This window comes from Thunnus thynnus, chromosome 8, assembly GCF_963924715.1.
Source record: "Thunnus thynnus chromosome 8, fThuThy2.1, whole genome shotgun sequence".
Lineage (NCBI taxonomy): Eukaryota > Metazoa > Chordata > Actinopteri > Scombriformes > Scombridae > Thunnus > Thunnus thynnus.
In genome coordinates, this window is record NC_089524.1 from 9304740 (window position 1) to 9328059 (window position 23320).

General features: G+C 39.1%; 1 protein-coding gene across 2 annotated transcripts; it reads right to left on the reverse strand.

Annotated features, from left to right (window-relative positions):
• Positions 1-278: 278 nt before the first annotated feature.
• Positions 279-22639, reverse strand: tie1 (tyrosine kinase with immunoglobulin-like and EGF-like domains 1). 2 transcript variants are annotated; one of them, XM_067596368.1, is made up of 24 exons: positions 22317-22639; positions 18998-19297; positions 18713-18823; positions 18381-18536; positions 16939-17070; positions 14744-14884; positions 14484-14612; positions 13736-13881; positions 12822-12966; positions 12537-12695; positions 11900-12040; positions 10345-10647; positions 9539-9829; positions 8692-8885; positions 8355-8501; positions 8183-8246; positions 7859-7969; positions 5083-5273; positions 4104-4217; positions 3457-3527; positions 2129-2169; positions 1806-1902; positions 1612-1711; positions 279-1312 (listed from the first exon to the last, which is right to left on the reverse strand). In XM_067596368.1, the coding sequence occupies exons 1-24, from the start codon at positions 22378-22380 to the stop codon at positions 1241-1243; spliced, it is 3420 nt and encodes a 1139-aa protein (XP_067452469.1). In that variant the 5' UTR covers positions 22381-22639; the 3' UTR covers positions 279-1240. The 2 variants fall into 2 exon arrangements, with proteins under 2 accessions (XP_067452469.1, XP_067452470.1); XM_067596369.1 differs by lacking the exon at positions 10345-10647.
• Positions 22640-23320: the final 681 nt, after the last annotated feature.

Below are 23320 nucleotides of genomic sequence, written 5' to 3' on the forward strand. Positions count from 1 at the left end.
CTAAAAGCTATATTTGACAGACAGTTTCAAGCCTGCGGTTGGTTTGTAGAAAAAGGAAACCTAGTGACAGATCAGCCCAGTGCAGCAGGAGGAGATCAGAGTTCCTGAATTCTCCACAGACACCCCGGCCTGTAGTTCTGTCATTACAACCATGCTCACTGTTAGCAGGTCAACAACAACAATATTTACAGTTAATAAACAACAATGTAAAAAAAAATGCATGCAACAAAAAAGTGTTACAGAAACTGACAAAACATGGAATTTAACTCAACTACCTCTAACTATTAGTCCACTTATCAAAAGCTTTATTCAATGAACCAATTAATGAAAACATACTGTACATTCTCATAGAGTGGATATTCTACCATACATTACGTTAGGTTGTATAGTATTAAAGGTACTATAATGGTGATAGCTGGTAGACTGGCTGTACATCTGCCCAGTATTAGTAGCATTTTCCAAACATTAACCCTTGAGGTGGAGCTTTCTTTGCATGCAACACATGGAACATCTACCATGGTTGCATTTGTAACAGTCTGTAACTTTAACTATAATGGAATAGGAGGCTTTGATATATCTATGTATTCTTTATAAAAGGAGAAAAATACATACAGTAGTAGTTACATTCACATGGCAGTGATAGGCAAAAAAGTAAAAGACATAGAGAACATGAATAAGGCTGGTTTTAAGTGCTACATTGTATGTTTTTCATTGATTTCTAAAAGTCTGAGAACCTGAATGTTTGTGATACACACTGTGTCCTTTCATTTCATCTTCATGAAAAGATTCCCCTCTCCATTTACAGCAACAGAGAGAAAATAGAGTCCAGCATCAACACCCCACAGACCCTGTGGTGTTTCAGCAAGCCACACAAGCAACTCCATATTTACCCCCTTCCCAAAGTGTTCAGCATTGTTAACTTCTGTAACAGCAAGAAGTACAATGTTGCATCTCTATTCTGGGACTGGTTTGTTGTGACGGGGGTCATATTTCCCAAAAGGTTGGTAGCAATCGCATCTCTCCATCCAAAGCCCAGCCATACTCCACATCTCCTAATGCCTCCAATACCTCCACACAGTGTCCTTTCACAGTCCTACATCTATAGCTGGGTGGTTTTGGTTGAGCGCCTGCTCCTCCTGTCTCGACGATGAGCAGCAGGGAGGTGGCAGTAACGTGGCGACCATCCTCGGGGCTTCCTCTTCAGGCTACGTGGCATGCTAGGGTCTGGGGGGGCTGGTAGTCAGGCTTCTTCGGCTGTGGCATCTATCCCAGCGTAGGTGAAGTTCTCAAAGAGAGCCATGTTCACATAAGCCTGGAAGATGGAATGAAAGTTTGTATATAAATATATACTTACCAATAGTAATGCTAATACAATCGGTGCAGCTAATTTAAAAAAATATCTGTAAAGCCAACATAGATTGTTGTGTCTGCTTTAACTCCTGAAAGTATCTGTAACCTGATAAAAAGAGCGGTTTTGGGCTCCCATATATCTGGTGTGACTATGGTACGAACAATGGGACAACCCAAAGAGTTTGAACACTCCCAGGTGTTAACAACAGGACGTTTTCACATTCTTCTTTTTCTGCCGACATGGAATGAATGCAGCATTACCTTCCTGGCCTCCTGCATCCTGTTGAGCTGGACAGAGATTTGGGAGAAGGGGGGCCTCTCATAGGGCCGATCCCTCCAACACTGCCTCATCAGCTCGTAACTGGAAAGGGAAAGATACAGTACATGACTTAATGTAGCAGAAATAAGAAAGAAAGAAAGACTGAAAGAAAGAAAGGGGGAAAAGAGCTACTTACACCTCATCATCACAGTTTTTGGGTTTCTCCATCCTGTAGCCTTGTGGCAGTTTTTCATAAAGCTCAGCGCATGTCATCCCACAGTATGGAGTGCCACCTGACACACAAGAAGGGAAGAAAAAGATTTATGATTGTGATAGTGATCATGGTGGTCAAGAAATGACAAAGACTATCACCATTATGTCACCGTGAGTTCATCAGTCAGCTGGTATTTGAGGCTATGAGATCTTTGCTAGTGCAACCCAGTATCAGTAATTTGTATATGCGGTAATAAATGGTAAAGCTTCTGTCCTGAAACCCACTCCATGTCAGGCTGTACTTACCTAAGCTTACAATTTCCCAGAGGAGAACCCCGAAAGACCATCTGGGAGAAAATATGAGACAGAAATGTTAGTAAACCAGGGAAGACATACAGAGAAAAGGAGGAGAAGATCCAAGGGTTTTATTATTAGTGGCTGAAAATATACATTACTTAATGTCTTCAACTTGGAGTTCCTTTGTTGATCATATGTGAGGAAATATCTTGAATCCAGTATTTAGTCTAATCTACCTAATCTAGAATGAATGCATTTTCTAGCTAAAAATGCTGCCGTTGCACATAAAACATCCTCCTTGGTGATTTTATTTCCATGTTTTTCATAAGTTGCATAGCAGAGGAAAATGCAATACGCAATTTAAAATTCATTTAATTAAATATGCACAGCAATAATATGATGATAATTCATTCTAATGGTGAAAATACTTATTTTTCTCAAAATCAAAATGGAAACCAACGCGTGTCTGAATGTCTCAATAACATAAAACCACCATCTTTCCTGCTATCTCATTGGCAACTGAATTCAAGAAAAATACTGCTAGTTTCACAAGTCACAGTGCTGTGTGGTAGATCATATGAGCAGACAAGGGCTGTTTGGGCTGTCAGACTGTCTCTTTGTTCTTCTTTATCTCCTTTTTGCACTATGTTTTGCTCTGTCTCACATCTTGTTCACTGTCTCTCCCCTACGCTCTGTCTCTCTTACTAATGTTTGCAACTCTCTCTGGCCCTACAGACAGCCTTCACACTTCTTCCGTTAGCTGTCTGACACTCTTCTAGCTTGTTCTTCGTTGTGTACAGGCTCCAGTTGACAGACCAACGTCTCAGTTTGTCTGCTAAGTTGTACCCGAGGCTTCCTGGTTGCGCTTATCAGTTACACAGCACACTATTATCAGTCCACCAGTGACAGAGGGATGATTTGTTGTTTTCTGTTGGCAGGCGTTTTGTGGTGTGCATAATCAAAACATCACTAGAGGCTGAAATAATTTTAATAAGGTTCATGTAGAGCTAAAGAAAAAACAGAAAAGGAAGAATCATAATCATTACAAGTTGTTGTTTAGTGATTGTTGATTATCTGAATACTTCAGGAAGTGGTCTTTAACCACCCATGTTTTCAAGTTTGCAATGTCAATAGCCTGCTATGTTACTCAGTAAGCCCCAAAGGTTCTCAGAAATATTTTTGCATTTAGGAGGAGTGCTGTTAGAGGACACTGCAACTTGGTCTGCTCTGTTCCCCCCCCCCTCCCCCGCCCCTCCAACCCCCAGTTGCAGTCTTACTCTTAGATTGAAAGTTAGTATTTGTGTTAGTTGAACAAATGAGGTGACACTATAACTCACACATCGCTCTTGGTCGTGTATACGCTGTAGTTCAGGGACTCGATGGCCATCCAGCGTACAGGCAGTCTCCCCTGAGAGCAAAGTAAGACATTGATGTCTTCTGCCTAATGTATGTTGACACATCAAATGGTTCATATAAGAAGAAAACTGAAGTTGCCAGTGTCCTGAGTTGATGATGGGGATCAAGTTAACATTATAACAAGTTCATAACCATGGCCTATAAGAGCATTCTAGTACACTTCACTTGCACTACACGTATATGCTGCAGTTGATAGTATGAACACATGACCATCCTCTGCAGGTGATCTCAGTAAATCAAAATCTCTTTCTCTTTCTTTCAGCTATCTGAATAGTATAACATAGTAAAATTACCGTTTCTGGAACGCCCTTTTTTTCTATTTCACAGAAGAACTTTGTGTTCCTGTTTTCAAACCACTTAAAAGATATACATTTCAGTTGCAAAAACCACTGTGATTGCAGCAGATCACAAGGGGAGATATTTTCCTCCAATTACCATAGATTTGCATCAACAGATATTGGGATACAAAGTCATCATTTCCCATAGCTAACGCCATCTGTTGGCTAAAACTGAAACAAAATTTGAATTTTCTGAGAACAGTGCAACTGTGCATGAATCCACCACTCACCATAGTCTTCTTAACATAAACTTCCTCACCACGGGACAGGCCAAAATCTGCTATCTTCGCCACAAGGTTGTCCCCTACAAGAACATTCCTAGCAGCCAAATCCCTGTGAATGAACTAGTGCCAAGACAGTGTAGAAACATATATTACTTACAGTATATTTGAACAGAAATTACATTTTTGTAGCAAATTTAACTTCTAAAATGTTTTATTGAAAGTACTGCAACAAAATGCTGTTCTTATGATGGGCTAATATACAGTAAGTTGTAAAGGACTGCTTTTTTTTGTAAAAGGCAATGTGGTAGCTGATGATAATATAATAGCTCAACCAAGCATTATAAAATGTCCCTCTAAATGGGCCAAGGATATATAAAAACTACTTTTAATATGATAACATACTGCTTACTATAATAAAATTACACTATTGTATGAATAAGCATTTATTACTTAACACAGGTTGTAACATATGAATTAAAATTGTTTGAATTATTGGATTCTTCTTTTGAAATGAGTCTAATTTCACTTGAAGATTTAAAAAGGCTGTATTTATGTATTTGCAAACCAAGTTGTAATTGCTTTATGTAATGTGAAAATAATGTCTAATGTGCATCTGTGAATTATCTGTGCATCTCTCTATGCTTAAACTGTATAAGTTTATTCTTGTACACAGGACTGTCCTGAAAGAGAGATCCCAATCTCAATCTGTTATAAGGATGCATAAAAGATAATAATAAAATAAAATAAAATAAAAATCATTATATTTTTATCAGTTTTATTACATCATCAACAAAATACTGTGAGCAGAAATTATATAAAAATTTCTAAGGGCAGTTCATGTAATATTTTCATTATGTTTCAATCATTTTTAAATGCATTTTATGTTTCATTTAAATACATGTAAAAACATTTTAGACAATGCACAAATGCATACACACAAAGAAATAGACAAGCAGCCACCCACATACACACTCTGTCCTCCTACCTGTTTGTCACTGAGGTAGTGCATCCCAGTTGCCACGTCCACAGCGAACTGCAGGAGCTGTTGGGAGGTGAGGGTGGAGGCAGTGCCGTGTTCCTTGGCAAAAGCGGGGTCAGTCTCCAAGACTCTGCTCTTTCTCAGGAAGTCAAGAAGGTTACCGTAGGGAGCGTATTCTATGGCTATATACAGGTAACCTGGAGAGGATGGGGAAGAAGATTAGGAAGAGGACAGAGGCTGCACTTCACCCTACAATAAAGCCTATACCAAATAGATATGCTGGAGTTGAATCCCTTTGGCAATTTCTAAATGTTTTAGTCCCTTTTTTCACCTGATAACTTATGAACTGTCTTTGGGAAAGTACCGTGAACTCCTATAATCAATAATAAGGTCAGCGCCACTGCTAATAATCTTCCATATCTACAGCTGTTAGCAGCTTCCCACAAGTCTTCTTCCTCTCCCTAAAAACTGTGACTGTGGCCTTGGCTGGCCTGTCTGCAGCTACAGCTGGTTAATGGGCTCAGCCTCCAACAGTTCTGTCCTGACACAGGCAGAGGTAGACCAGGCCTTTCATGAAAGCCTCACAAAGCTCAACCAGATGGTTGACGCTTTGCTAATAGATGATGGCTTCCGGCCCAAGCCTGAGTTCCTACAGGTCATGAGGCATTTGTGCTTGTTGGAATGGTTTAATGTTGATTTCACCAAGACCAGGGAGAGTGCCAAAGAAGTGCCATGTGTGAAAGGAAAGAATAACAGGGTGACAAACCGGTCAAAGAACTGGACGCTATTACGACAATGTTCCTTCACAGCTACAAGAGGTTAATCCAGACATGTTGTGTTTCCTGTAGTAACATTTCTCCAAAATAATTTCTTTGCTGAAAATTAAACAGTAACAGATCTTTCCAGGCATATTAGCTAATGTGAAATGTAATATTCTGTTTGTATTATTCTTATTTCTCCTCTTAAAAATAAGGAAATTAACAGTTTAAAACACTCATTGCAGTTTGTCATGTAGATGAGCAGACCAAGACACAGAGAGGGTTTTATCCTTTTGTAGCTGATCTAGAGGATACTGACTATTGTGTTTTTCAGTCTTTATCATCCAATTTACTATAGTGTATTTATCAAATGTTTTCCCTCCCCTTCCCCCTGTCCTGCGGTTAAACAGTTCAAAGTTGAATTCCTTCTGGACACACCTAATTCTCTCAATATGTTGATATATGAAGAGTGAATTTGTTCCAGATCTCTCTAAGATGAGAAAGTGTACGGGCTGTAAACAACACCATATATCTTCTATTTCTTTGAAAATGACACACAGATGCTGAGTGGATCGAATGAATTAAAGCAGAAAACTCCCATAATGCCAAAAAAAAGCAATTGAGTAACAGCTTGTTTTACCCCTGCAAGCCAGTGACCTTTTCTTTTGCAATAAAAAAGCCCTTTTAATTCCCTAGTCTCTCTCCTAGAAATTACATAAAGGTAGATGCAAGGCAGGAAGAACACATGCAAACTGTAAATCAAATAAATGTTGCTTCCCATCTATTTTCACATATAGACCTATATGTATTTCTGTGCTATTATCACTGAATAAAAGAAGTTAACCTGAGTTAAACGATAGATGTAAACACATTGGAGTGAAGGTTTGCAGAGTCAGGTGCTACTTGAAAGTGAGACCGGTGGGCAGACACGGTGAATTAGTCTGATGTTTATTTTTCAAGGCTGATTTGGTTTTTTAATGTCCTCACCAATACACTTTCCATACCAGACTTCCTCTCTCATATGTTATCAATCTTTGATCAAACACAAGCAATTTAATTATTCTACGTAAAATCCATCGGATGTGGCTGGGAAAGTGATACTTCATGGTAAGAATTGGGGCCAAGGAAACCTTACACAAATACATAAATAGTTTTCTTGTGAGGCACATGGACAAATCAAACAAATGTGTTCGTGTAAAATGCTCCTAGAAGGAAAGGATTATTTAGTTTGGACGCATTTTGGTGGTTTCCAGGTGCAGATGACAGATGATCAGACAGATGATGGGAGTATCTGTTTGGCTTTCTAGGAAGAAGAATTTAACCCATTCCTGTACAGTGCTACATACAGGATGTAATTACAGTAGCTGTCTGCAGAACAATAATTAGTATATCAGCATATATTCAGTCCTTTACAAAGCCAAACCTGACATATAGTGGAAAAAATGCTTTTAAAGAATGTTTTTGGTCATTCTGATACTTGGAAAGACCCCTATATTTTGTAATACATAGCAATATATTAGTGACCATAAAACATCTATACATGACGAGAAGTCCTAAAAGTGACATGGATACAATTATCACAGCTACTGACCACACATGCCAACTGATTCATGTCCATGATATCTATGTTGGACCAGACTCGATCCACCGATAGACTGTCTGATACAGTTGAAAGCTCTGGAAAAAGCTAGTAAGTAGACCTTGAGTTCGGATTGTTTTGTACATACAATACTTCATATATCATATACTGTATATCCCACAATACAGCAGGATCTAAAAATTGTCCACCAAATCACAAATTGAATAAACAGATCACACAATTTATAAGGCCTGGACACTAGATTTTAAGGCCACAAACATGCAGCTTACTTAACAGTCTACAGTATACGTATGTATGACTTATGAGTCCTTATCCTGCCAAAAACAGTATTACACATCATAATCATCAGCATTTCCTCATTTCAAAAGCCAGAGCTTGAAAGCACATCAATATCCATAACAGCCACTAGGTGTCGCTCTCTCACCTCTGTTCTCACAGGCCCCTATCAGGTTGATGATGTTGGGATGCTGGCCTAGTTTACACAGCACCTCCAGCTCCCCTGCAAAGTCTCGGTGGTCATTCTCTGAGGCAAACTCTGCAGGAGGATCAGCACACACAGCATTGTTGAACAAAGTGCAAGCAAAGCAGCTTCAGCTGGCGACTTTGAAATAAAATGTTCACATCAGTCACAGAATACTCTGCACTGTGATTACACTGTCTTTGCTTTGTGCCTGTGAACAGTGTGTTTTCATGTTATACACATATCTGTATATGTTTGTGAGAGCTCGTATGAATGTATAGAAGTTACCTTTCAGCATCTTTATGGCAGCGCTCATCTTGTTGCCGTCCTTCTTGATCATGGCTTTGATGACCTGGTTTTGAAACTGTTGTTAGCTCAAATGTTTAACCATATGCATAAAAGATGGCAGTCATAGAAAAAACTTTAAAATATATAGAAAGTACACTAAGAGCTTAAACACCTGGCCAAAGTTGCCTTCTCCGATGACATCTTCAAACTTAATGTCCTCCCACTCCAGGATTGGATAAGTGAGGGGCTCTGGGGTGGGCTTGGGCCTCCGGGTCAGGGTCAGAGTGCCTGAGTTAAACTGCAGAATGGTCTCCTCACCCTTGGGATATAAACAGTCTTAAACTCAGCAATAAATACATGTATATTAAATGTTAGTATTACTAAAGTAGTATTTTCTCTAAACACATTTGAGCATTATCAGGTCAGCTGTGATGTCAACCAGGATTCAGTAAATTCCTCAGGTTTCCTAAATTCTGATAAAAACAACTCAAACCTGGGTGCACCCTTACCGATCCAGACTGGTAGGTAAATGTGCGCCGACGATTGAGCAATGTCTTGCGTATGAAGAAAAGAGCAAGCAGTGCCAGCAGGATGGTCACACAGGTGACTGTCACTGATCCCACCACTGCCACCAACAGCTGGTAACTGTCCCCAGTAGGCCTCCCAGCCACCCCCTGGGTGGTCGGGGTTAAACTCTGAAAGCCTTTTTTTGGTAGAGGGGAAGAGCAGGGAAAAGAAGAGAAAAACCAAGTAGGGAGATGGAAATGATCTTGAGATGATGACAGTAGAGATAAATAGGCTATGTATTATTATCCTGTCTAAATCCCTCAGGACCCTCTGTGGGTGGTCCTGTTAAACGCCACCTGGGACAAACCCAAAATTGGAAAAGTACAGTAATGTAGAGAATTTCCACAGAGAGCTGTTTTTAGCTTGACAGGAAAATAAATTAACTTCAAAGAAATCATAAAAAGTCACTGGACACTATACTTTTTGATCATTTCTTTTAGAAAAGATAACCCAGTCCAGTAATTTTCCAATTTTCCAAATTAGTCCTTGTTGTGCCACCAAAGGCAGCAGAAGTACAAGAAGCTAAACCACAGGGTATCTTTAACGTATTTAGGTTCCAAATCTTTAAGTGATACAGAGTTTAGGTCCCCATTTTTCATGTTTGGAAAAGGTATTTTTATGATTAAAAATGTAGCAAATTATCATGTGAATTTGAATTTGAAAGCAAATCAACATGTCAGTCTCATAAATCTCATTTGAACACATCTGCATATAAAGAGGCATATTCAACCATTCTGCCACAGCACTGCTGTCTACAAGTGGGTAAGTAGACCATAAATTCCGACTCACCATCCCCTTGTGTCGTTGCCTGAACAAAGCTGCTCCACTCTCCTGGCACTTTAGAAAATGCCCTCACTCTGAATTGGTAGAGGGTACTGCCATTGAGAGCTGTCACATCTTTGGTAGTCTTGTTTCCATCATCTGTGTCCACCCAAGGGTGAGGGCTCCCCTGGCCGACCGGCTGGTACTCTATGATGTATTTAATGATGCCTCCATTGGGGTCCTCAGGGGGCTGCCACCTCACCTGGATGGCTGACATGGACAGAGGCAGGGCCTGGACATTGCGTGGGGACGATGGGCCTGAGACACAAAGACATTATCATTGTTAGGACCATCAGCAATGATTCTATGACACTATATTCTGAAATAAAACTGCTGCTCCAATCAAAGACTAGAGTGTAACAGTGTGGATGGATCTGTTTCTAACTTGTTGGTCTCCATTGATTGCAAACTAAACAGGATATTATTCTCAATTGTCACACTGGTCTTTGACAAATAAGTATTAGTTACTAAACTTTCCTTCAATTCACACAAAGTTTGTGGGCAGGGAGAGAGTCACCAAGCAACCAGCAAGCACCAATAATATCTACTTATCTAAGAATCTCTTCAACCTCATCCCCCATTTACCTTGTAAATTGATTATTAAAAGATAAATAAATCATGTTCGCCTATAACATACTGTATATTGTGTTACACCAAATGTTTTGCCACAAACCACTGTGAATACGTTATAAATTGCATTGAAAATCCTGCAACATTTAGGACATTTTCTTGCAGAGTTGCTTATTTCTAACCTAGCTAGAGGTTCTAGTTACCCTGGCTGTTGATGCGGAAGTGGTAGGGCTTGGAGGGAGGCCCCTGGCTGCCGCAGTTGATGAGGTGCACCACCACCTTGTAGTCTTGCTGATACTCCAGGTTGTGAAACTTTGTGGAAAGCACATTGAGCAGGGTGGTCTCCTCCAGTAGTTTCTTACTGTGGGGTGGTGGCCCGAAGAGCTGCACTAAAAAGCCACTGGCTGTGCTGGCATTAATGCCATTGTTGGCAGGCAGTCGCCAGTGTACAGTGGCATTGCGGCCTTCCACCGAGCTGATGTCAATCTCAGGTTGAACTGTGGGCTCTGCGGCGACAGAGAACACAGGATGAGCTGAGGGGGCTAACAGCTCGTTGTGCATTTCTGCTCATTAAATCAGTCACAGATCCCTCAAAATTGCTCCCTGAGGGACAGATAAAGTATTCTAAATTGAATTGGATGGTTCCCTCAACTTAGATTGCAATTGTTTTACCTGTTTCACTAGTGAGCAGCATGAATTAGGAGTTAGCTCATAAGAAAAAATCTTTAAATCTTGGACTTGGTCTTTTCTGTACTTCCCCCATGCTCATGTGGGCTTCCTAAAGGTGCTCTGGTTTCCTCCCTCGGTACAAAGATATTCTGGTTAATTGGAGGTCTGAACGTGTTTGAATGTCTAGATGTTAGCTCTGTGACGGACCTCTGCAAGGCCAGGGAGTTTCCTTGTCTTCAGCCCAAACGCCCAAAATTAATGGTAAGAGAAAACAGATCAATGGCTAGTGTATATATAGTATTTATTGATGCCACATTGCATTAGCATCATACTGTATGTTATTTTTAATACACCCTCTCACTCAGTGTCTTGTCGATGGACTTAAACTGCTCTGGGGTCCTTCTCAAAGATAAGATCAACACAATCCACTATTACAAATAGTTTGTGCTTGTGCAAGAGACAAATGTTCCCCTGTAACAGATAAAATTTGTTTCATTTCACACTTGGACCAAACCACATATTGCTTCAGAGTCAAACTCACTAGAACTATGCACTATTGCACTCCAAATCAGTCACTTTTCCATTTCAGGTTGTCCCATTTTCCTTTCTGTGCTCACACTCAGACATGCTCTCTCCCTCTGCACCACAATCATTGAGGAATAAAATCACAGACTCTTGCGTTTAAATACAGGTTGTTACTTTTCTGGAATGGTTTTGTGATTCCTAGATGGCTGATGACAATCAAAGGTTTATTTTTTTGCTATTTCAGTCTTGATCCCACATAGTCTGGCATCTCTCTACTTTTGGCCTAGACTTGAGTTATCAAGACAGATATGCTCACTAGGGAAAAGACAACAGGCTCCTTTTGGCCTGGGAATAGCACTGCTCAAGAAAATTCACTATTACTACTATTATACTGAACAGACACAATATAATTATGCTTGCTTAAGTTCTGTGGTCCAGACTATAGACATTTGTATTCCCAGTGAAAAAAACAGTTCCTAAGGCAAGGGTCCAGATAATTATCCTCATGCATGGTATGTGTGCGATCCCTACAAACTGGACAACCCAGTTATCAGTGAGTCTTACCAAGACAATCAGTCTCCATGATGGCCTCTGGCCCCTGGGCCCCCTCTCCTTTTTCCCCAGGACGACTTAGCTGGACACGGACACGGTAGCGTGTTGAAGGCTCCAGGTTCATCAGCGTGATGGGCTCTTTGTCACTGTAGACTGAAAGAAAGTGGATACAGGATAGGCTGATTACACAAGATTTTATGGAGGATTCACAGTGGGATTTCTGCAGAAGATTTTGCTTAAAACATATATCTATAAAGGCATCATACATATACGGGATATACATATAAAATTACACACTCATGGATAAGATCTTTATACAATAAGTAGATGGGTACTTGGACTCAGTAAGGTATTATGTGCACTCTTTGAGAAGATCTTTTTGTTTACATAACCTACATTGTGTTGTAGAGGAATTGTGGTTGGGGTGTTTCTTGTAAATATGATTTATTCTCTTTGCCAGCTTTTGCATTAAGAATTAGTTTTATTATGATTTTGAGCAATGATTTGTTGCACTCTGTAACTGTAGCTAATACATCACAACCTTGGCTGATTTCATACTGTGTTGAAATAATGGTGAAAACTGGTTTAATGTAATGTTTGTTTTTGTTGCTGCTGCGCAATGAAATAAAAAAAAAATCTGCATGCTTACCTATGATGGAGGACCAAGAGTCTTCATTCTCCACAGGCTTGTAGAGGATCCTGGTGGAGACAATAGGACCGTGTCCTCGGAAGGACTCCATCGGCATCACCAGCAGCTGCTTACTCCGCTTTTCCATGAGTTTGGGGGCAGTAATGGGCACTGGCGGTTCTGGGTAGGCACATAACAAGATTTTACTCACATATTTAAGATCTTTGTTGCTGTGATGTGCAGCACCTGTCACGATATGATATAATTTCCTCTCTTTTATATCATCTTAAATCATCTCACACAGACCTTTAATGGTGAGGTTGAACTTGCGGGAGTCCTGGCCTCCGTTGGTGGACACCCTGCACTCCCACAGCCCTCCTTGTTGAACACTCAGGTGATGGATCTCAAACAGGGCTGTACTCTTATTTGAATCCATGATGGTTTGAGTGGCCTGAGCGTAAAATACATGACACACAGAAGCAATATGCAATGGATGGTGAAAACCTCATTTACATTTCCTGTGCCTACTTTTGCTGCTTACTCTGAGAAATGTCTTTATGCCTGTGGGAAGTTCTGGTACAATTATTCTTTATCAGATTGTTTCTATTAATAAGGAAAAAACACAGAAAGAATAACACAGAAAATCAACATGTCACTTATACACAACACGTGGTAACTGCTGCACTGTTAAGTGATATGGCCTTATCTGGTCAGACCATTGTGCTGTTGACTTCCTCAGAGCTCGACTCAACCTTGTAATTGTCAGCTCAGTTTTAAAGGCATACTACTATACTGTTTTTAGTATTTTATTTAATAAATCCGTAATTGATTAGATTTTACACATTCAACTGGCACGTTTATGTGATTTGTTGTGAAAAGTAAAGGACTCAATATGCTTTGAGTAAAGTGTTTATAGGATGATTTAACAGAGTCCAAAATCCCCTTTCCAGCAGAAACTATTTGGGGAAGACTGGCCATGTGTGCAGAGGTGAGAAAGTATAGAGACAGAAATTATCCAGGGATTGGGTTCTCCTAGAGCAGGATTGAGATCCACTGCTTTGGGACAATCAACTAGGCCGCCTTCTCTCTGTGTGTGGTCTAGTATTTACTCTCACTACAGCAAATATAGTTTTATCCTATGCAATACTATCCTTTATATATTTTATTTAGGCTTAAGTTATCTTGGTAGGATTGTTGCTAGCAAATGTTGGTCCTTCTACCTTAAGCACAGTGCTGTCCAACTTTCGCAGCTCAATGCTGTTGTGGCTGGGCAGGGGGTTTCCTGTGGCTGAACAAGAAATCTTGGGGCTGGAGTTCAGATTCCACTCTAAATTACTATCCAAGTCCAAGATCTGGGGAGCCCGGTCTGGTGAGGGAGAGAGTCATGGAACAGATATTAAGAAAAAGACAAGGTGGCTAGTGAGGCAGCTGAGAGACTGATGATATAGAGAGAGGTGAGATCATTGGACGGAAAACCATAGAACTATCACAGTTGCTTTGCAGCAATTCCTGACCTGAATATCTTATGATAAAAAAACTGCAAAACACATTGAAAGATGTTTTAAATGAGTTGAATAAGTCATAAGTCATATTTTGTAATCACATGTCTCACTAGTTATGGTTTATGTTTAACTTGTGCATGAAGAGACAGGAAAAATTACTGTTTAAAGTGCAGACACAAGGACCATTAAAGCTTCAAAACCTAAAAAACACAGCTACACACTCCATGTAGGATTCCATGCAGTTTAATTAAACCAACCTTTTACCAAACAAGCTGTGGAATCCAGTGTGTAACTGTGTTTTTTAAGTTTTGTAACTTGTGTAAATAACCATTCACTAAATGTTTGCTGCAGTGATGAGGAAGAATGTGGTGGTATTTGGTGTGGAGGATGACATAAATGAAAATGTGCTGTGAACTGATGAAGAGAAAGAATCAGAAAGGATTAATATGCTTGTCACAATACCCACCAGATTTCTCACAGCTCTGTCCTCTCCACCCTGTGGGACACTGGCATCCACTAAAACGGTTGCAAACTCCTCCATTCTGGCATTTACAACTCAGCTTGCAGTCTGGTCCGTACATGTCATTATGGCAGGCTGACAACAGAAAACAGAAAACAGAAAACTGTACTGCATACTGTGGCACGCAATAGGGTAAAAACATCTGTTATTTCATCTATATTCATATTACATATTACATGGATAGATTAAAGTGATTTATTGCTTACCCTTCTCACAGCGGCTCCCAAACCAGCCGCTGGCGCAGGAGCAGCCATAAGGGTCTGGTAGGCAGAAGCGAAGCCCCTTGCAGTTCAGCTCGGAGCCACATGACTCCTGGCAGTTTCGGCCAAACATTCCTTCTCTGCAGGCTGCAAGCCATCAGAGAAAGACAAATTTAAAAATGTGTTTATTTAAATTCTTTGAGTTTTGCTGTATCATGGCTCAACCTGCCTTGCAAAACACCACAGAAGACAGTGAAACTAGTCTGCAAGTGTACTAAACTGTAACCTGTAGATTTAATAGATATTTAATTCCATTTGATTGATTAACTGCATGCAGTTTGGAAGATAACATGCAGTATGTTGCTAACATGTGATGGTTAATGGCAATGTGATGTTGTCAGACCAAGACCTATAAAATCTGGTCAAACCTGACAGATCACAGCCAGAATTTACAAAGACTAACAGTTTAGGTATAGTCATTACCCAAATTGCAGTTCAGATGAAATGTTCTTTTAATGTCTGCCATTTAAATGCAGTGTATCTCACATGTGGTTTCCTCACAATAAATACTACATCCATGCATACCTACAATATGCCATACTGCCTGTGATATTATAGTCTCACGATACCAGACAATCGGAGATCTCTGCTTACTGAAGTCTGGGGATTTCTAAATGCACGTTAGTTGTTTGAATGGCGGTGAGAGCGGCCGCTGACGAACCTACGGCCCTTACATTTTGTCAAGGACATGCCTTACTGGAAATTATGCTCTCTCCCCATTCTCCTCCATAGTGAACTGCAAGTCACTGCCCCAATATGAAGGACTGCCCCAAAAGACTTTGAATTGGTTCCACAATGCAGTTTTTAAACTGTAATTGTTTTCACCCAGTCTTAACAACAAAACCTGGGAGCTTGTCCTCAGTCTCTATGAGCGAAGCGTTTAGAGACTAACCTGTGAGTCTAGTGATATTACAGTGTTGAATGCATTCTCTAATTAATGTTTGAAAAGAGGCTCGGGTATGTTTGCACAGTGTCAAAGTACTGTCCATGGCGCTGAATCTTGCTTGCAGGAGTTAACTGAGAAAATCTGTTAACCAGCCAATTGCTGTCACATTAATGACATATTAGGCCTTAAAAACAATGCTTGTTTCATGTCAGTGTTGCTTGATTGATGGGTGTCTCAGCCTATACAGTTGGCCATGTTGCTGTTTGCTGCTTCTTCAATCTAACTTAAGCTCCACTAAGTCTATTTAATGTCCATTCAGACCATATCGATGGCTGAAGAGCAGAACCTCCTATCTGAAAAATGCACTTTTTTGTGAAAACTAAAAAAAACTTGTTTTCTTGCAGAATGCTATTTGTTAAGGATACCCGACACATAATACACTGTTTTTGGACTATATTATTATATTATGTGTTAACAATACCGACTAGATATTAATGCCTCACAAAGTGCAGATAGGAGCTTTTGCACTTGGTGCAAGTTGGAAGAGATTCTACAAAACAATGCTCTAGATTAAGTTAATAATTAAAATTAAATTAAAATAAAATTAAGTTTGTTTTCAGGTAAAAAGATGTAGTAAATGTAATAGTCACTACATTGTAGTATACTAGGGTCAGAATTCCTTAAATTCAGTGTATTTGCTTCCTTGTCCACTGGGAATGAATGTTCAGTGATTGTGTAACTCACTCGTGCTGTAGCCTCCCTACACACCCAGGGACTCTGCGTTGTGTTTTTGTTTCGTTGTGTGACTTTTCTGTCACAACGAAGGGTGGGATTATCTTGCAGACAGACTGAATATGAGCAGCCTTCATTGTTCTCATCATCCAAAGTGAAATCCACCAAACAGAAAATTCTGCAGAAAGGAGGTTTTGTGCTTTGGCCATCGATATGTCTGTGTGCATGTTTGTGTGTTTTTTGAACAGTCTATGGTGCACTTCATGTGCAGGGATCAAGCATTTCTCAGAAGGATAATTACATGTAGAGTGTATCCTTAGTGTTTGTAAGGGTGCTCAAATGACCAGTTATGTACAGACCGAAAAAAAACCTTATTCAGACACTTCTTCACGAGAATAATGGTGGAAATATGACTGTATATACATACTGTCTCTAGAAACTCTCTATCTCTGTCTGTATGGCTCTCTCATGCACACACACAAACTTGTACTTGTGAGGACATTGTCTTGAGTAGAGTACCTACCTGTCTCACAGTGTGTTCCCCTGAATCCAGGAGGGCAGATACAGTCTCCGTCAAGACCATGACACACTCCACCATTGAGACAGTCTGGACAGTCCTTGTCACAGTACTCACCCCACTTCTTACTGGGACAGTCTAGAGGGAAAAAGAGTTTTCTGATTAGATTGTAAGATGCTTGATTATGTGCAGTTTGTCTAAACTTGCTTAAAGTTGCAAGCTTTCACTCTATTCAACCCCAGATCATTTTCTGACTGCATCTGCCTCTTACCATCTTACAGAATGCAGACATATAGTGTAATGACTTAAAATTTATATCATACTATTTAGATGTATTTTGGCCTTTCAAGAATTTGTATTGTATTTTGTACAGTTTTCATAGCAACATAGAAATATTTCATAGAAACATATAAAGAAACAATTTAATCCAGTGGAGAGAGAGATAAGGGAATCTCATAGCAGAACAGGTGGAGGGTGGAGATGGTGTTAATACCGCTGGTGTTTCATTTCATGTTTTTCCAGAATACTGAAGAACATGTTTCATTTCATGTTTTTCAGAATACTGAAGAACATGAAATGAAACAAACGCGTGCACTCTCACCAAAGGAGTACAGATACAGCCTTTGGTGAATTCACAGTAAACTAAATGTGCACAAAACACACAAAAAAAAGGAATGTTTTGATACTTGGGAAAATGTGCTTATTGGATTTTTTTTGCCAATAACTAGATTAGAAGATTACCACTCTCATGTTTGTCACTTAAACAAGCTACAGCTGGTAGCCAATACATAAAAACTATACAAAAACTGAGAGTGTAAAAATAGCGTTTTGTGTTTTTATGCTATGAATGAAGTTTTCAACTCTCCTGAGTCTTGTCATCAGGAATTACTTTTTAGTTTTTTATATTTAAAATTTACTTTTCATGTATTTATTTATTTATGAGTAACTACACCAATATTTCTGTGATGTCTTCAATCTTGTCTACTGTTACTGAGATTTCTCTAGAATATAAAGGCAATTCATGCTCCTTTGCCAACCTCCCTTTTTAATACACATATGCTATTTGTGAGTTGAGGAATTGCATGAGTCTTAGTCAAGTCAAGTGAATTTTATTCATGTAGTCCATTATCACAAATCTGACTCAAATTTGCCTCAACAGACATTACAGTCTGCACAATATAAGACAATCTCTATCCTTAGACCCTCACCTTATCATTGTAAATCTAGCAGAATGCACAGTGAGTCACCTCTATTGTAGCTCCTCCTGTACTTTGTGAGATTGCCCTTCAAATGCACAAACTTGTATATTTGCGGAGCAGAATGTATCACATCTGCGCCTTAAAAACTGTCCTAAAAGCCTTGCAACATCTGGCCCCGGGGGTGTGAATGGTTGTGTGTGTGTGTGTTTCTGTTTCAGAGTAGTGTGGGGATGTTAGGATCCAACAAACCTCTGACAATGAGCCTCATCCAGGCGCCCTGGAGAGGGCTGTCTCCCACATAGCTGGCACTGTAGATGCCTTGATTGGCAAAAGCTGCGTCCTCTACTGTCAGCACAGCAGTGTGGTTGATCATATCATTCCAGTGAGTCATGTAATAGTAATTTCCTACACACAGGACATCAAGCGATTAATGGCACAGTTTTATGGCACAGTTTTTTGTTGTACGTTTTTTTGTTCATTGCCAGTTAGTATGAGTATAAGGTGTTGACAATCCCTTAATTGTACAATGTATTTAATCCCCATTCATCTGTCTTGAGCTCTACATGTGTAAACTGGTTTACCATTGTACTTCCAGGTCACATCCCTCTTTTGGGGGTTCAGGAGCTGCATACTGAGGTTAACTGTCTCTCCTTTGTTGGCGGTCACTGTCAGGTGAGTTGGTATAAAATTTGCTGTAAAGGGCACAGACACACACAGATATTTTCCAAAGATGACACACTATCCAAATTGGATACAAATGAAAACTTTAAATCCAAAGTAATCAGGATGTGATGTAGGTTCTTAGTCATAACAGAAAGTTAAAATTGTTCAAATGAAAAAACTGGTCATATGAAGACTGAACAAACCTCTGGCAAAGTTGTTGATCATTGTGACCGTCTCAAACGGGGGAACTTCCTGAGTCGATTTGCAGTAATAGATACCAATATTATCCAGTAGGGTCATAAAGTCTCTGGCCACCACCTCCTTGTTCTTGGGCTTATGCACTTTAAAATTTGGCTTCTTGGAGAATCTGAGGATTTCGTTGTCTCTCGTGATGTCCAGCTCAACCGGCGCAGGGCTGCGCTCGCCATTGATACAAGAGATGGTGAAGTGATTGAAATTGGTGACCTCTGCTGTGGAGATCATAGTCAAGTCGATCACAGCATCTGTAAGACAGGACAATCTGTTATTCTCTGAAAAAGGGCAGGGACATTAGGGTCATTGTGATTTTGATTTGTTCAGCACAATACAACAGGGCTTCACAAACCTTGAGTCAGGATCCATTAGGTCATAAAAACACACATCTGGTATGATATCAGTTAAGAACATCATTGATTTTACGTATTGCAAAACCACTAACTCACATTTGTAATGTGTCCTTCCAAACTGGTGAATTTCCAAGCAAAATGAAAACAGCAAAAGTTATCCCATTATATAAAGCTGGGGATAGAAAACACTTTACCAGTTACAGGCCCGTGTCTTTACTTTCCCAGTTCTCTAAGTCACTGGAAAAACTCTTTATTGAAAGATTAGACATTTCATTGAGAAGCACAATTTGCTAACTGACAGTCAGTATGGATTGTGCAAATTGTGCTTCCAGAACAACATCTTTGGCTCTAACTGAATTAAGAGGAAAGACCCATAAGAAGAAATCACTAATTGTATAGACCAAAAACGTATGCAGTAGGAGTATTTATAGATCGATTGTGCTGAATTGGATGAGAAGCTCCTTAGGAAACAGGCAACAATTTGTACAGATAAGTGACAACAAATTAACATGTCTGGATATTACTTGGAGTCCCACAGGGGTTATCATTAGGCCCTAAGTTGTTTATTTTGTATTTTATAAATGACATATGTAAGGTATCAAGAATATTGAAATTTGTTCTATTTGCAGATGACACCAATATTTTCTGTTCAGGGGAAAATTTGCAGCAGCTTTTGGAGGTGGTCACATCAGAAATGAGTAAATTAAAAATGTGGTTTGACACAAACAAATTATCATGAAATTTGAAAAAACAAAACTTATGTTGTTTGGAAATTGTAAGTTCAAGTGATGATAGATAATATTAATATAGAAAAAGTATATAAAAATAAAATTCTGGGTGAGATATTAGACCACAAAATCTGCTGGAAAACTCATATAAGATATGTGTGAGTGAAGTTGGCAAAGAGCGTTACAGTTCTGGGAAAAACAAGGCACGTTCTGGATCATAAAGCACTGTACACTCTGTATTGTTCACTTGTATTACCAAATCTGAATTACTATGTGACGGTATGGCACCTTACCATCATTAAGCATACTGCAAAAAAGAGCCATAAGGATAGTAAACAATATAGGATATCGTGAACATATTAACAAGCTGTTTTTAAAGTTACACGCTTTGAAGTTCATGGATCTGGTGGAATTTAAGACTGCACAAACAATGTTCAAAGCAAGAAATAATTTACTTCCTCTGGCAACATACAAAAAATGTTCTTAGGCAGAGAGGGGGGTTATAACTTAAGAGGAAAATTTAATTTGAAACAACGTTGTGTTGGCACCAATCTTAAATGTATTTCAGTGTATTGCAATTTGTGGGGTGACTCTGTGGAATGAAGAAATCAAACAGAGTAAAAATATCACACATTTTAAAAAGATGTACAAAAAAAAAAAGCAATTTGTGATGTACAGAAATTTCACATTCTTGATTTGGTAGTGTTTGATTCTGTATGAAGTGGATGAACATAAAGGATTAGTTGTGTATGTGGACACTGGGGCAGATACTTGGACTATGGGAATCTTTAAGTTGATTGATTAGTACAGAATAGGGGTAGGACTAGACAAGCATGTTGCTACTTCCTACTGCTGCTGCCTTTGATTAAACCAAATTTGAGGGTAAATATTTTACACAGCACTGTAGCTTTTATTCTCTTGTTTGATCTGTTTTATTCCCTTTTAGCTTCTTTTTTCCCCAAAAAATTTAACACTTAATTTTTATATGTCTTTTTACTTGTGCTGCTTTTATATTCTGTTTTGATGCCTTTTAAGCTCTATGTAAAGCACTTTGAATTGCCTTGTTGTTGAAATGTGCTATACAAATAAACTTGCCTTGCCTTACTCCTTTTCAGACATGAAATATTATGTTGCTTATTGAAATTCTGTTGTATGTGTTCATTGTTAATTGTATTCGTTATTTTTGTTTTATTTCTACTTATGTATGTATGTATGTTTGTATGTGTATATATGTATGTATATATGTATGTATATGTGTGTGTGTGTGCATATATATGTATATTTTTTTAAATGTTTGAAATAAACTTTCATATTTAAATCCAAATGAATCAAAGATAGTAAACTGTATATCTTTTGATTTTGAACTGAAACAGACAAAACAAGTCATTTGAAGACATTAGCTTGGGCTCCAAGACATTATAACGGGAATTTTTCACTGTTTTCTGACATTTTATTGACAAAACAATTAATCAATTAATCGAGACAATAATCTCCAGATTAATGAATAATGAAAATAATCATTAGTTGCAGCCCTATAGCTCACACATAATGGAACAGAGACAAAACATGTCAGAAGTTTAACTTCTGGATTAACTGATGCAGAATAGGTCACTTCTTCTCATACATTTTCCACAGTTTACACAATTTTTGCTGTAGACCATACAGCAGAAAAACGAAGTACCAAATCACAGCCAAACAATTCGTGGGAAAGCCACAAGAATCTGTTTCTGCCACATCTCATGATGTATTTATTACAAAATTGACTTCGTTTAACTTGAACGTTTTATACACTGACACCTTAGAAAGCATTTGTGTAAATGGTTTTGTTTCAACACAGACTTCCTTTGGAATGTAACTTATTTGAACAAAAGTGCCAAACCTAATAATATCAGTTTGTCCAGCATTCCTTCTCCCTCTGTATCTAAGCCCCAGATCCACAGAACAATGCCAGGAAACATGGATGAGCTCCTTTTTTTCCCTAAGGGTTCGGAGGTTGCTGGACAACCTGAGGGTTTCCACGACTTTAGCGAAATATCAATTATAAGCAAAATAATACATATCAAATACGTTAATGTTGGAAACTGTTCCTTCTTAATATACATCACATTTCTCGAAGATAAATGGTGATTTTAAACATTTTCTCCGTTTAACAGCTCCCCAAGCAGCCTTGAAATACTGTTACTTCTTACCTGATAAATCAATGAAGCACAATACACACACCCACGCAATCCTCATGATATTTGTAATCCTCATTGGGAAAACGTAGTCCTTAATAAGTAAAGTCCCAGTTCAGGTTGTTGATCTACTGGAAGAGCTTTACATCCAAAACGGTGACGCTGCGTCACGACGAGCGGTGCGCTTTTTTACGCATAACTTGGCGAATCATCTAAAGCTCCAGTTCAGGTGTAAAATCTCTTCGGCAATGTCTACTGCGGTCCCGTATAGCTTTCAAAGATTGTATCACAGTCCGGCACACTAAGCACAGAGTTGGACTTGCTCAGCTTTCTCTGGGTGGGAAAGGAAGGAAGAGCGTCACCAGACAGCGGAGGACTGCTGGCGCTCCAGACCTCCCCGATCCAAATGTATTTATGAGTTTAAACTCCGTCACTCTGATTGTCTGTACATACAACTATTCCTGTAATATCGTATAATGTCTACTGTTTCAGCAATGAAATGTATCCCTGTGGTTGTCATTTTTAATGTTCTGTTGCACTTTTACTCTGTTTTTTAATATAGGATGTCATTTGTTTACAGTTTTGTTGCAATGTTTGTTTATTGCTGCTGAAATTGTTACATTGTTCTTGTAGTACTTTGTTGTGAGAAACATATTAGACACATATTCTTTTCTCGCAAAACATTAAGCACCATGAATTTTGCACATGTCAGATACTTTAAATACATTATTTCATATTTAACAAGACACCCCATCAGAATATACCATACATGTAGATAAAGATGTACTCAACAAAATACTTTATGTCTGCCCATACTCTGGACTTTGCGTGTCCAAGTTCTACACTCTGCATGCCCCATGTGTCCTCCAAGGTTGACTTCGCCTTTTATTGCTGCCCCTGATTTTCTCTGTAGAGATACTGTGGAACACCAAATGCAGCAGCAGCTGGTGTCAAGTTTTGCCAAATGCAACAGCTTTGTTCTGTCACTTCAATGAGTTTGTTACAATCCCTGCAGCTTT